The following is a 14,149-nucleotide window of genomic DNA, read 5'->3' as shown; positions in this document are numbered from 1 at the left end:
CATGACTAAATCTGTTATTGTCCCATGAATTTTTCACAAAAGTAAAATGAATACTTGAGTATGAAACAATAACTTTTTAATAAGTTTAGACATGATTAACACTAGACACCTTCCTGGTGCTCAGGAGACAATAACACATGTATGGCAGTGTTCATATGTGTAAAAATGTCATATCATTTCTTATATGTATATTTCATGAATACTGTGTCTATTACAACACCATAATGTTCCTAAACATACTCTTATTTGACTGTGAATCATTTGTTGTTAAGTGTTTATCATTAAGTACAAGGATGTTCCATCTAGAACCTGTATTCCTGTGCAAAAAAATACAAGCAAATGAATTCTCAAGCACAAAATTTACTAGACATGACAGCTTCAACTATAACAATATGTTTCTAAACAAATAGCATGTATTTATACGTAATCTGAAGACGCTTTTTTTTCTTATGAGCTTTGATCCATTTGGAAAACATTTGAGTTATGTTAACACTTCCTAAGTCGAATTTTGCATTATCCTTACTAATTGTGTGGTCCAAACAGATCCGACTCATTATATATAACCTACTTCACATACTTTAAGCCCCACTGTACTACTTGTAGCTACTTGCTCCCTCTATATAGAAAACAATGCCTAAGCGGTGCCTGTTGGTCCCCCATGATCCCCTTTTTCTTATGTTAGTTGAGAGCTGAGTTAATGAGATAGCCACCTGACAGTGAACTTGCAGTGTGGTCTAATCCCCCTGGCCAAACTAGTACAGGCGGGCTTTAAATGTAAAAATTAGACATATTTTCAATAAAATAAATTGGAAAATATAAAGAATTTGAATTTGATTACAATGTATTTGTTTGAATTTTGTATTAATAAATACACAGCAATATCTATTTGTGATTTGTCGTTCAAAATCTGATCATTATTCAATTTGATCAATTGCTTTTTGTCAAGAAGCTTAATCACCATACACACAGGAGTGCCTTTTTGATCAAATTTTGTGCTCAAGTTCTGGTCATTCTTTAGAAAGAAAAAAATAAATGCATCTAATTTTGTTTTTAAAATTCACGCAGCCACAACCCATGTACTTTGCACTATTCAGGAAACATCTTGTTGCATTACATCTCCCTCACATATGCAAAATTTGAATTCATGCTTAGTAAAATATAGAAATGTGTCTAATGCACAGGGATTTTTTTGATAAAATCCAAACTTTTCTAGACTTCTCATTATCATAATCTACATTAAAAACAGATAGGTAAATAAATTTACTTTTATCAGAACATTTTTGAACCTGCACAAGAACACCAAAGTACAAGAGCACTTTATTCAATAAATAAACTCTATAACAGACTAAGAAAACACCAAAACCAAAATCCCCACTCAATCACCTTTAAAGGCCCACTGTACTACTTGTAGCTACTTGTTCCCTCTACATAGAAAACAATGCCTAATCAGTGACCATTGGTCCCCCATGATCCTCTTTTGCTTATTTTAATTGAGAGCTGATTTGATGAGATAACCGACTGTCAGTGACCTTGCAGGGTGGTCTAATCCCTCCTGTAAACTAGTACAGACGGGCTTTAAAAGAAAATCCCAGATATTTAATGGGGTATCCATCACTGCAGGATTTATGGGGACTCAAATTTCAACGTTCTGTCTGTCTCCACTTCATACTCATCCATTTCAGCCATGTCTTCATCTAGGTGCCCCGTCATTTCTTCCAAGACGACGTCTATCGCCTGAAGATGAAAGAGACGATAAAAAATAACAGTAAAATTTATAAAGGTGCACATATTAAGCTGGTCAGCAATAGGGGTCCCCTTGCACCATCGTACTATAATTCAATAAACAAAACAGCAAAAAAAAAAAAAAGTTAGGGCAAATTTTATTACTTTTGTTTATGTTTATTATTTTTTTAATGAAAACTGCAAAGGGACCCCTATTTCTGACAAGACTATATCCTTAGGACTTTACCTTTAACGTCATTAGAACATGTGGGTACCCTCAATGCATTAATAAGCCATGTTTGGTTGCAATTGGAGTGCATCTCTAACCCAGGTTTGGTCATAAAAAGATTGATAGTTGCCAAGTTATTTGTCACAAGAGAGTCTTGCTGGTAAACTTTAACATATGACCTCAATTGACCTTTCACATTAGCATGTAACCCTAAAAAGTGGCGGACAGTTTTACTTACCAAATTTGTCGTGATCTTTTCATGGAACCTCTTGAGAGGAAGACAATGTTCCGTGTAGTCTCTTCTCTTTGCAACCTCCAACTGCTGGCCAAGTACTTGATCCAAAAGAAGAGCTTAACAACAAAATAGATATATTAAATCAATAATAAAAAGAATAATAATAACAATAATAGTTATAATTGTAATATGTCTTATTTACCCAGGGTAGCCTCATTATTATTAATACTGTTATTCCGAAGAGCCCTGCAATCATAGTATTACCAAGGACTTAGCTACTATGAAAGGGTGCTGAAGCATTCATTGAATTTCCCATTTACCTCACCTGGGAGGAGTTTGGCAAATGTAGATTACCATCTTCTTCCCAAAAGACATAAGTGCCACGGCAGGACTTGAACCGTGAACCTTGCGATCCACAGTCCACAAGTGCCACAGCAGGCCTTGAACCGTGAACCTTGCGATCCACAGACTACAACGACAGTTGGAGATTATTTCTTCTAGAAAAGTTATACAGACAGATTCATAGAAAGGATATTTTATGGACCTAGTAGTGGATTAGTCCTGTGACAAGTCATCAAAAATTTATATCTGAAATTGCTTAAAATATTTGAACTATTAGGTAGCGCATTGAAAGAGAATCTGATCCATGAAATTGTATCTAACTGAGTGTGTATTGTATTCAAAAGCTATGAGAGGGGAGGCGGGAGGTGCACTTATTACGTTAACTTCAATGGGGAGGGAGGGGTTAGTGGTATTTGTATTTTATATTGATATCTCAATCAGTTAGATGGATGTTTCGTCAGAGCCCTAAAGAAGGAAACAGACTTTGAAAATCATAAGAACAGGAGAAAAAGATTGAACAAAAAGACCCTGTTGAAATGAACTTTGGGAAAATCCATTACAGCATCTTCAAATTCACATATGGTAGGCAAAATGTTAACAAAAATAGTTACTTTTCCCTCAATATGTACAATAATGGCACTAGGAGGTATCTTTCACTTGTAAACAAACTTTAAGAAGCCTGTAATAATTAAAATTACCATTGCATATCAAAAGATCTAAAAATTCTTCATACTATAAAGATTCAACTTGTACTCACAATCCAAGTAAAGGTCCAAATACTCTTCATCGGTCCACACTTGCTGGTTGGGGAGGAGACGAGTTGCCAACATATTCTCAAAGATGGCTGCATCCAGCAAAAAGGTGTCAGCTAATGCCTTGATCTGGAAAAGGAATGGGACAAGTAAATATATATATCTTACCAACAATTGAAGTATTGGGATTGGGTTATTCATGCAGCATTTGCTTTTCTCCTTTATTCCTTTCTAATTACACCTGTCAAATTTTCTTTAGCCCTTCACATACTCTAGTCCCAGAAAAGCACAGCAACTTAACTCAAATTATATTTCCCCCCTCTTCTTCTTCTTCTCCTTCTTGCTTGGACAGGTACAACTAAGATTTTCAATCTTTAATGCTGGTTTTCACACTGTTCTCTATCTATTTTTGGCTCTACTCTGTATTTATATAATTTATATATAGTTAATGCTTTGTTTTGTAATATTTTGTTCGATTTGATATCACTGTATACATGTACTTGAATGATGTTCATGTTCAATCTGTTTTATCGAGTGAAAGAAGTAAATTTGAAATTTTGAAACGTGGATTACTGGAAAACAGTGATGTAGTTGAGGCCATAAGTTCAGAAAAACAAGGCAGATGTAAAATATTAATTTCTATTCTTTATGTACAGATTAGTAATCACAGGATAGGCAAAGGCCACTAAATTATGATTTCGACTACAATACTGCTGCAAAAGGTTGGGGATTGAATTTTTACAACTTATTTACTACATTGAATAATAATAATAATAATAATAGTGGGTTCTTGTATAGACGGAGAGTTAGAATATCAGCAATACACACGTTTGTGATTCTCATGAAACAGTGCAAGCGTTTTTCTTACATTATAAGTTTAGGACTGATTAGTCAATTTGTAAGAAGTTAATTTAGTTTGTTTTAAATGTCAATCTCACCTCACTTTGATCCTGTAGTCTCTGCGCCGGGCTGACTGGGAGTTTAGGTCTGCCGGTTGCAAAGGAATCCTCCACAAAACTGCTGGCAAGGGAGACTATCTCATCTTGGATGATACCTTCCACAAGCGACTCAATGCTCTCATCATATACAGCCTCAAGAATCTAAATGGGGTGCAGTGAAAAAGTAAGTAGTAGAAACAAATAGATGGGGTCCCATTCCATGCATTGTTATTGTACATGTACATTTATATTAATTAATTACCATAATTTCAGTGGTTTTTCTGCCTAAACTGAAATATTTATTGATATAAACATGTAATTGTTCATAAAATGTACATTAAGGGTACCACACACATTACAATTCAACTTCTAATTAGAGAAAATGCCAAGTCAGCTACCAGCCAGACATGTGACTGGCATGATGTCCCTACAATTCATCGCTAATCAGGCATTCTCTCTGACTTAATAACTCACAACACCCAGCAATTTTGATATACAGTGCAAATAACAATTTAGCTGTTCTTCCTAAGTACTCTTATTATCATGGCAGTTGCCTTTTACACCTAGGTGGAGAGTGGCAAATGTGCAAATGTGGATTAATGTCTTGCCAAAGAGCTTGGCAATGGGCTGGGATTTGAACCCTCATCTCTTGAATTGAGAGTCAAGTGAATGAACCACTATGCCACGACACCTCCACCTACACCTCCAATTCATACATAGAAATATGCTTATTACGTGCTTACTACGTGCTTACTACGTGCTTACTACAAGCTTACTATATGCTTACTACGTGCTTACAACATGCTTACTACATACTTTACTACGTGATTACTACGTGCTTACTACATGCTTACTACGTGCTTACTAAATGCTTACTACGTGCTTACTACACGCTTACTACGTGCTTACTATATGCTTACTTCATACTTTACTACATGTTTACTACATGCTTACTATGTCTGGCAGGAGGCTTGCAATGACCTCATCACACATAACGTTGAAGTCCACCACTACATCTTTCTGGACGAAGTATTCTGTGACGAGCTCTGAGATGGCTTCAGGTACGACGGACGCTACCTCATCGTCGATCACCTCCCTCAGGAGGTCTCTTGCGATGGGTTTGTAGATGGAGGGGGTTTCTAAGACCATGCTCCAGAATCTAAGGTGAAGGAGGAAAAGTATAACATTGAAGGTAAATTTGAGGGCTCTCTTACATAGAGGGTTGCATTGTACAGGAGTGTCGTGGTCGAGTGGTTTAAGGCGCTTGACTGGAGATGCGAAGGTCGAGGGGTCGAATCCAGTCACAGCACTAATATCCTTTGGTAAGATATTTACCTGCACTTGCTACTCTCCACCCAGGTGTTAAATGGGTACCCGGTAGGATGCGAAAGTTCATGTGGTTGGACGAGCAAGTGTGCACTTTTAAAATGGCACCTGGCTGGAATGCTCCCCATGCAGGGAGTGGAAAAATGTGCACACATTGTGTGTGGGTAAGCCTGAATCCAATGGCCGGGGTAATAATATATCTGTAAAGCGATTAGGTACATCGTTGGATCGATGTATTGAGCACTATATAAACATGGAATACTATTATTATTATTATTAGAACTTTAAACACAGAAAACAAATCGTTAAACTCGATTTTCAACCAATAAATATAACATGATAATCAGGACTTGCATGTGACTTTTCTTAGGTGCAATGTTCACTCAAGACAGCTTTTAGTGACCCTACACTCTTCTGTCTCTATCTCTCTCTCTGCTTTCCATCTTGAGTAGACTGCTTCACACCACCCTATCTAACTCCACCAGAGTTTGCAATAAGATTCTCCAGGAATTTGTTTTGTATGAAGGCTTTGTGATGGAAAAAACAGTATATTATTTTCTCAGAATCTTGAGGCAGCTTTGTGTTCTGGAAAGAATTACAGCTTTTGTTTGTGTTTTTTGGAGGGGGGGGGGGAGGGGGGTATTTCATGTTCTTTTGATCCTTTTCGTTTCAAGTGAAACATCACATCATTGTTTTGTTTTGGGGGCTCAGTGATGCCACTGTTGACATCAGAAAGGATGCATTGTGGTAATCGATGTAACATTACGACAAGTCACTCCAAGAATTGAAATGACTACAAATGAAATTGCTAAAACCAAATAAACATTCAACTAAAACTGCGGCCAATATTTGACTAAACAAATGTATTTTATTTAAATACTTTTTATTCCTCCATGTACACAAACAGAAGTACATTAGTGAAAGAGAATTACAGTCAAACCTGTCTACAGCGACCGCCCAAGGGAAACACAAAAAATGGTCTTTGTAGACAGGTTCCTTTAGTACATGTTTCAATGAGAAACCATTTTCAATGGAAACAAAAAATGTCGCCTTGTAGACAGGTGGTCTTTGTAGAGAGGTGGTCACTAAAGCAAGTTTGACTGAATTACCAAAGAGATTTCCTGACAGGCTGGACACACTCACCCCTTGATAGATGCTCTGAGTTCAACGAAGGCCATATCTCGAAGGTTCTCATGAACAACTTCTTCAAGAATCTCTCTTCCCATGTCCAGGACTGGCCAGGAAAGCTGACGTTCAAGATCCTGGGGAGAGACAGAATTTATTTATTATTTTACTGTGGTACCAGCTACCTACTGCTGTGCAGACGGCCTCATCCATTGACCAGTTCAAGAAATTACTCAAGTCACGTCAATTCTGCTAGAAATTACTTTATTACCATCCTACATATACCATACTTTACTGATCTCTGAGAAGTGACTAACTTTTGTTTATAAGTGGCCCAAACATTGTGGGGCAGTGTGTGCAGCGCTTTGTGACCGCAAGATTGGATTGGATTTTTCTAATCATTATTATTGTTCTATTGATTTATTTCCTTGATTGGGATGCCGCTTTTTTCTAGAAAATCTTCGAAGAATCTCTCTTCTAATGTGTAGGACAGGCCAGCATAGCCAACCTTTGAGATCCTGAGGAGCTTATTTTATTATTGTCGTCATTTTCATCATTACTATTATCAAGTGATTTCCTTTTATGAGATGTATGACTTCTTAAAAAATCCTCCTCCTTGATTTTCCTAATACAGGCCTGGAAATTTGGCAGTTAAGATCTTAGTGAGTGATAGAAATGATTTGTTTATAATTATTCTATTTTATCAATATTTCATTTAGTTTCCACATGAGGGATGGATGACTTTCACATATATGGGATGGATGTGTGATGCAAATATTTTGTATTATTATTCTCATCACCATAATTGTTTCTATCAATTTATTTCCACACGTTGGATAGACGACTTCTTCAAAAATTTCTCTTGGAATACTTAAGAGAGGCTAACAAAAATGGTGTATTTTCTCACCCATTGCATCCCTAACCTCCTCCCTGTCACAGAAGGGGTTAAAGGTAAAGGCCTGTTTTGGAAACGCCCCCCTCTTAAAAAGTGAAATGGAAGCTCTCAATATCACTAATCATCTGAAAGAATATGTTTTGACTAACACGTGAAGATACAAATTTTGCCTGGAAACTGCCTACTAATTGATATATTTGGTAAATTATTACATCTATCTGGACTGGATAGATATCGTGTAGTCCCATATACATATTTCTGTGTACAGTGCTTGTAACTTTACCAAGACTGGGCCAAATTTCTTATCGTTTTGATGATTCCAGAACCTTGCAGTACACACCAATACTTATATGCTACATGATCAACCTTTTCTGATTAATTCCACAACGTTTCTTTCACAATGCAATCGCATGACCAGAACTTGCCTATACCTTTAAAATGTGTGAGAAATAAAAAATAAAAAAATTCACCCTTTCTTCCCTGACGTTCGACATGACATCGACAGCAACTTCAAGTACCATGTCATCTTGGAGACAGCTCGTTAGGAAGTACTCTAAGAATGTCCGGGCAAACAGCTCATCATGCATGCGTAATACAGCACTGGACTCCTAAATATTGTATGAGACATGACATTGAATTAAAGTTACAATGTTACACATTAAAAACACTCAGTAGTCAGCTCTCATGGGGAATTCAACACCATTCGGGTGTTTACCCAATAACAGATGTTGTCAATCACCAGGGTTAGCCTGACCATTCGACCTTATGTAATGCTTTGCTTTTCCCCTCACCCGATCCGAAGCGGGATCCGAAGCTAGACTCTCCGAGAGATAAGGGGGTAATTCTTGACTGGCCAACGGGTTTGTACTCCCATTAATGTTTTTTCCACCAAGTCTGGTGTCAGCGAATTATGCCCTTCTGCACATGGAAACTGACGAGTGACTCACTTCAATGTAGGATCCCCGCTAATTGGCAAAATGACAAGAAATTCAATGAGGGGTAGAATGATATTGTTAATTACTCTCAAAAAGGGAGAGGACCATTGTTCATCATTTAATTGATTAGGTTCGTGGGATCAGAGATGGCTACAGGCTGATCAAGCCCCAAGTTTTCTTGGGCAGGAATGGAAAGACCAGTACAGTGCCAGGGGCAGGGCTTGACACTAACAAACGCCCGGGACCCATGGATGCCCAAGATCTACAATTTTAATGTACGACTCATGTAAAGGAGACACTAAAAAGTTCAGTCTGAACCCCCTTCCCAAAAAAGGGCTTTGGGTTGGGTTTTTGTTGCTTGCCCCTCTAAGTTATGCAGCTCCCCCCTTCATCTCAAATGGAATAGCCCAATCAGCACAGAAGCATTTTCCGACAACCTTGACCACTTCAAAGCTTCACTAAAAACTCACATCTTCCTTCAGACATTTAAATGCTAACTTTATTGGAGGAGCTCGCACCTTTGAATGTTTTTTTAAACAGATATATGGCGCCATACAAATGCTGTGAATCATCATCAAGCCAGCATACAGAGAGGTGCCAGCTTGCATGCCTGCTTGGCGGCCTTCATTCTGCCATCCCCAAATGCTATTTTTTTCTTTTCCACTACCCTAATGAATCTTATATGTAGACTTATTTGAAAATGGCCCCCTCACCCACAGGCATTTAATCTAAAACTATCCCTTATTAAGGTGAGAGTAAGACATTCCTTACCTGTCTTTGTGTTGGAACCCTTGGCAGTTCTATTGGGCCAAGGACATCATCATACTCCACCAGTCTAGGTCCCTCACCCCTGCTCCAGCTATCAGGATACCGGTCCCTCCTCCGTGCATCCACCGTCTCGAGATGATTAGCATAGATGAGCTCTTCTGCATCATCTTCAAAACCTCTACTACCCTGCCTCACATAGTACTTCTTCCCTCTCCTCCCGTCCCTCATTTCTCTCCTCTCTGTCCCTGCCCGCCTGCCAGTGTACTGATCCCAGGCTGGCACCTCTCTGTATGCTGGCTCTGGTGCTGAGTGGGCTGTTCCATTTGAGATGTAGGGGGGAGCTGCATAACTTTGAGGGGCAAGGGGTGGCTCTGGAGTTGTTTCTGAGTTGTGACTTTTTAAACTGAGTCTATCGTCCGACTGCGGTCTACAAAAAGAGAAAGCATTCATCAGCACTGAAAATTCAATCAACAAACAACAATGAATACCAATGCAACCTGCAGTAACTCTAAATTATCTTATAACATAAATGCTAATGCCAGAACTAATAAAACAGTTTGTCTGGAGGTAAACTGGAGGTAAACTGGCTCTCCTTGTACAATGCTCTGGTAACCGATAGTTCCTACAGTAAGCTCTTTCCTTGCTATATCTAACAGGCCATAATATCTCAACTGGATCTCTTAACAGCTTCACTGTCTGAAGATGCACCAAAAGTCTACTGTTTCAAGGCACTGTTTATTCCATTTGACAACCAAAGCTGGTAAAGACTTAATGTGATAGCGCATTGAACTAACAGGCTACCACATCAATTTACCCTACCGCCAGTACAATGTTCAACTGTAGATGGCAACCTTCCTGCAGGTCAGCACATGAGCAGATACGATACTGGAGAAGACGATAAGACAAGGTTTCTTCCGGCTTCCATTGAAAATGTAAAGCAGTGTCAACTAATTCGTCATTTTGCTAAACTATCGTTCAGGCTTCATGAACTCCCCTGAAGATTTGATGAGATCTAGGCTGGCACCATCATAATTTGTAACTTATCAAACTTCCCAGTTCTCGACCTATATTGTATTTGTATGGGAACCGGAAGTGCCTTTGCAAAATAAACCCACGGCCGGGGTGCTGCCCTCATTGGCCAATACTGTAGTTGTGGAAGCAAAAATTGCCTTCTAGCATACCTGTGGGATGGGAGACCTTGGACAGGAGGAACCCTGGAGTAATGGCTCCCCCTGAGTTCAGGCGATGTGAGGCGGAGGCTCTCTGTCTGTGAGGGGCTGTCAATCCTATGAAGCAATACATTTATAAAACATAAGAAATTAAGCGAGACAGAAATATAATTGGCACAAGGTAATAGAGAAAGTGCCAAACAGCCCAATAGGAAGGTAGGTTAAGTGCTTTAATCTCATTGAAGGTTAATTTTAAATCATTTTCATCGATATACTTTTGAAGTTTCCAAGCAAAAGGCATACATGTAAGATCTATACACCCAAACAGCTTGATATACGGTAGTAGCCTCCTCCTCCTCCTTTTTCTTTGTTTTTTTCTTCTTTTTTTTTCCTTCTTCTTATCCTTCTTTTTTATTCTCCTCCTTTCCTTCTTCTTCACCTCATTTTTCTGCTTCTTCCTCTTGTTTCCTTTTCTTTGTCTTCAATCTACTTTTTCATTGTTTATAAAAATTATAAATATTATCATCATTGTCATCAACATCATCATCATCATCATCATCATCATCATCATCATCATCATCATCATCATCATCATCACATCTTGATCATCATCACCATCATTGATCATCATCATCTTCCATGTTCAATACCTTGGTAAAGGGTTTGGAGGAACAGACCTCCGCCTGCTTGGCGCTGTTCCATCGTCTAACCCAGCCCCAAGAGGAAGCTCCTTTCTTTCACGGCTCTTTCGCAATCTAAACAATGAAACAACAACAACATTATTTCTTTATTTCAAGTCCAGCAATACAATAATGGATCTGGGTTAACTTAATATGCATTAGCAACTCAGATGCGGCGGAAAATCATTGCCAAATTATCTTAGAGCCTAATCAATCGTAACAAGGTGAAGTTTAGCATTGTTTTTCAGAATACCCACATAAAATATAGGATTAGGAGTGTGTAAAATAGACCTAGGCTAGAGGTCTAGTTCCAAAAAGGAAATGTTGGAAAATTCTAATCCAGTCTATACTTACTATTCAACTTTTTTCAAGATTTAATATTCAATTGTCTCTCGTATACTTTTTTTAGTTTTCATTTTTAAGGGGACAATGCAATAAGCCCAGGAAAAAAATGTTTAAAAAATTGCGGGGCTACTTTTTAAGCTTGCTTGCATGAAAATAATACTCTTTAATTTGTTTTGCACTGAACTCTATGCAAATTTTGGGGGGCTCTTTTTTGGCATTTCAGAGGCGAATTCATCCGAGCCCCTGTGTATTTTCCCCGTCATTTCGGTATAAAATAAAAGGAATGTATAACATAAAAGGAAAAGTAAAAGGAATAAAAAGTGTGGCTCTCTTGTTTAAATTGTCTGTCATTTTTTTGCATCAAACAATCAATCTTATTCTATTAGACGCTTCTCCACATTTTTCAAAGTCTTCAAAACATTCTAATTACAGTTCATGAATTTATTCTTGTTGATGATGAACTTGCTTGTTATTACTGTTCATGAATGAAGATCTATTGTTTTCATGTCAGTGGAAAAATAAATCTTGAATCTTGAAACTACTAGACTAGACCTAGACTCTATGGCACTATTATTATTATAATCCAAAAAAAACAAAAGACATATTAAAAGTAAACTTGCCAATTAACTGATTAAAGGTTACACTTCTAGATATTGGTCTATTTTAATAAATCAAACAAACAGAGCCCTTCTCAACCTCGTGCATATTGATAGGCACATTCATGGGGCACTAGAGGGCGCTTCGCTCGCGTACGAAAATCTGAATGGCCTTGCTGCGATGGGTCGGCAATAATCAGCCCAAAACTTGGATATGGGAGGTTGGAAGGATATATCTTTTTTATAATGTTATCCGGTCTTACCCTTAACCATCCTATGTTTAATCTATGTAGAAATAACATGCGAGTGTGATAAGAGAAACATCGGGCCCATTACTGAAGTAACTTTTTAAATATTAGCCTAGAAATGACCACCAAACGGAAAAAATTGACATTTTTTCCCAACAAATCTTCATAAAATCTGAGTTATAAACAAGTCACATCTAGGTACACTAATACAAATACGATTTTCTGAAAATTCAGGTATGATTTATTAAGTTTCTTTCAAGTATATTTCTGCGCATTGCAGCGCCAATATTCTACACTGCTTCAAAATCACACTTGAATTTTTTTTTTGCAACGAATTTGATACGAGGTCCGCGAGTGTTCCCCGTTCCTTGCGTGTTGAAAGTTTGGTAATACATAGTTTGCATTGACTCGCGCACGAAAAAATGGTCGAAAACAAAATGTCAAATGAAGAAATAAACAAGCTTTTGTATAGTTATAAGAGTTCTACCGAGGTTTCTTTGTCGATTCAATTGATTATATAGTCTCAATTAGAATTCAGAATTATCTCACTGAAAAGTTAAGAAACCGACGATGTTCTCGATCTTAGTTATTTTCATTTTGCCAGCAGCCGATCTAGTGTTGATTGGGCAAAAAGCTAGGCCGCTGCCTTCCCACGCGAACCCTTCCGAGTCCCGCTAAAATGGCGCTCAGCGGAGCTCTGAAGCTGCGTTGGTATCGCTGCAAACTCTCAGCCGGCTAGCTCCCCATGAAGGACCATTCGCGGTATGGCGAGAGTGTGTGTGTGAAGTATGATTTTGGATTCGAGAACGCACGTAATGCAACCGTGCGCGTCATTTTCAGCTGTCGAATGTATACGACCAATTTTACATGTACGATTTTTAGTACAGATACTTGGTCAGTTTTCTTCTTATATCTTTGGTTTTACAACATTGATTTAAAAATATAATTTCTTCAAATTTGCTCCTGACTCGGTTCAGACTAATTGTCTGATGTGTTTTCAAGTCAATTTTTTTAATATATTTTTTTGCATGAATTTGCCTAATATTGATTCAGCGATTTTGAGCGATCGGCGCTCGATAGCATGAATATTCATATTTTCTTCGCCACTGCCGCGCATGCGTACCTTCTCATCGCTATTTTGAATCAACGCTGCGACATGGAAGAATCAACGCTGCGACATGAAAGAATCGTTGGTGTAGTAGATCTACCCCGAATTAACCTTTTTTTCCCATCGAAGACTTCTTCAAATTATACATTCAAGTGATTGGAGTTGAGCCCTGAGGAGTCATGCACCTATGAGTATGATGTAAGAATTGTAATTACTCCCTTTGCAGATTTAACGATAATATCACCCAATCGGCTGTTTTACTAGCCCACACGAGAAACCAACGAAACCAACCGAAGCTCCGACGCCTGCGGCGCCGGTGTTGGAGCTTCCCGGAGTTATATGCTTTGCTGGAGTGGTACATCACGTTTACAAGCAATGCCTGAATGAGCAGCACACATATTTTTCAATACGTGGGGCAACGAAGAGCAAGTAGACACTCACCTTTCTTGAAGTTGTGACCAAGTCTGCTCTTTGGGGGACGATAATCTAGACATCAGTAGCCCGTCATGAATCGTGATATTTATCTTAAAACAACACTAATATTTCAGGGGGAAACAGTTTTCGTGAGCTCTCAGTCAGTCAAGTGTTGTCATGGTAAACAAACCTAAGAAAAGTGTCAGCAGCTGGTCGACCTTCGGCGTTCTTTTCTTTATCACAAGCGGGCGCTCAGCAGCTAGTACGTACGGTACGCGCGTTTCCGTTTTACACCCTGCCCTAGGCTTTTCGGCAAGAAATT

At 38.4% G+C, this 14,149-nt stretch overlaps 1 protein-coding gene across 1 annotated transcript; it reads right to left on the bottom strand.

Moving 5' to 3' along the window:
* Window positions 1–1,502: 1,502 nt before the first annotated feature.
* On the bottom strand, window positions 1,503–14,080 carry LOC752440. The gene is made up of 11 exons (XM_030978222.1): window positions 13,855–14,080; window positions 11,087–11,191; window positions 10,449–10,553; window positions 9,271–9,694; window positions 8,035–8,172; window positions 6,688–6,806; window positions 5,173–5,377; window positions 4,219–4,380; window positions 3,286–3,409; window positions 2,190–2,302; window positions 1,503–1,734 (listed from the first exon to the last, which is right to left on the bottom strand). Exons 1-11 carry the CDS (start codon window positions 13,905–13,907, stop codon window positions 1,624–1,626), a joined length of 1,659 nt encoding a protein of 552 aa, XP_030834082.1. The 5' UTR covers window positions 13,908–14,080; the 3' UTR covers window positions 1,503–1,623.
* Window positions 14,081–14,149: the final 69 nt, after the last annotated feature.

The sequence above is a fragment of the Strongylocentrotus purpuratus genome, unplaced genomic scaffold (assembly GCF_000002235.5).
Source record: "Strongylocentrotus purpuratus isolate Spur 01 unplaced genomic scaffold, Spur_5.0 spur5_scaffold_1, whole genome shotgun sequence".
Taxonomy (NCBI): domain Eukaryota; kingdom Metazoa; phylum Echinodermata; class Echinoidea; order Camarodonta; family Strongylocentrotidae; genus Strongylocentrotus; species Strongylocentrotus purpuratus.
The sequence above is the reverse complement of the archived record's forward strand: the minus strand, read 5'-3'. Positions and strand labels throughout refer to the sequence as shown.

Bases quoted from the DNA above. Each gene is read 5' to 3' on its own strand.
- LOC752440 (XM_030978222.1), bottom strand. From the start codon at position 13,907: ATGTCTAGATTATCGTCCCCCAAAGAGCAGACTTGGTCACAACTTCAA. The intron at 11,192-13,854 runs GTGAGTGTCTAC...TTCATTGTTTAG, and splicing joins TGGTCACAACTTCAAGAAAG to ATTGCGAAAGAGCCGTGAAA. The intron at 3,410-4,218 runs GTGAGATTGACA...TTCCTTTTCCAG, and splicing joins GACTACAGGATCAAAGTGAG to ATCAAGGCATTAGCTGACAC.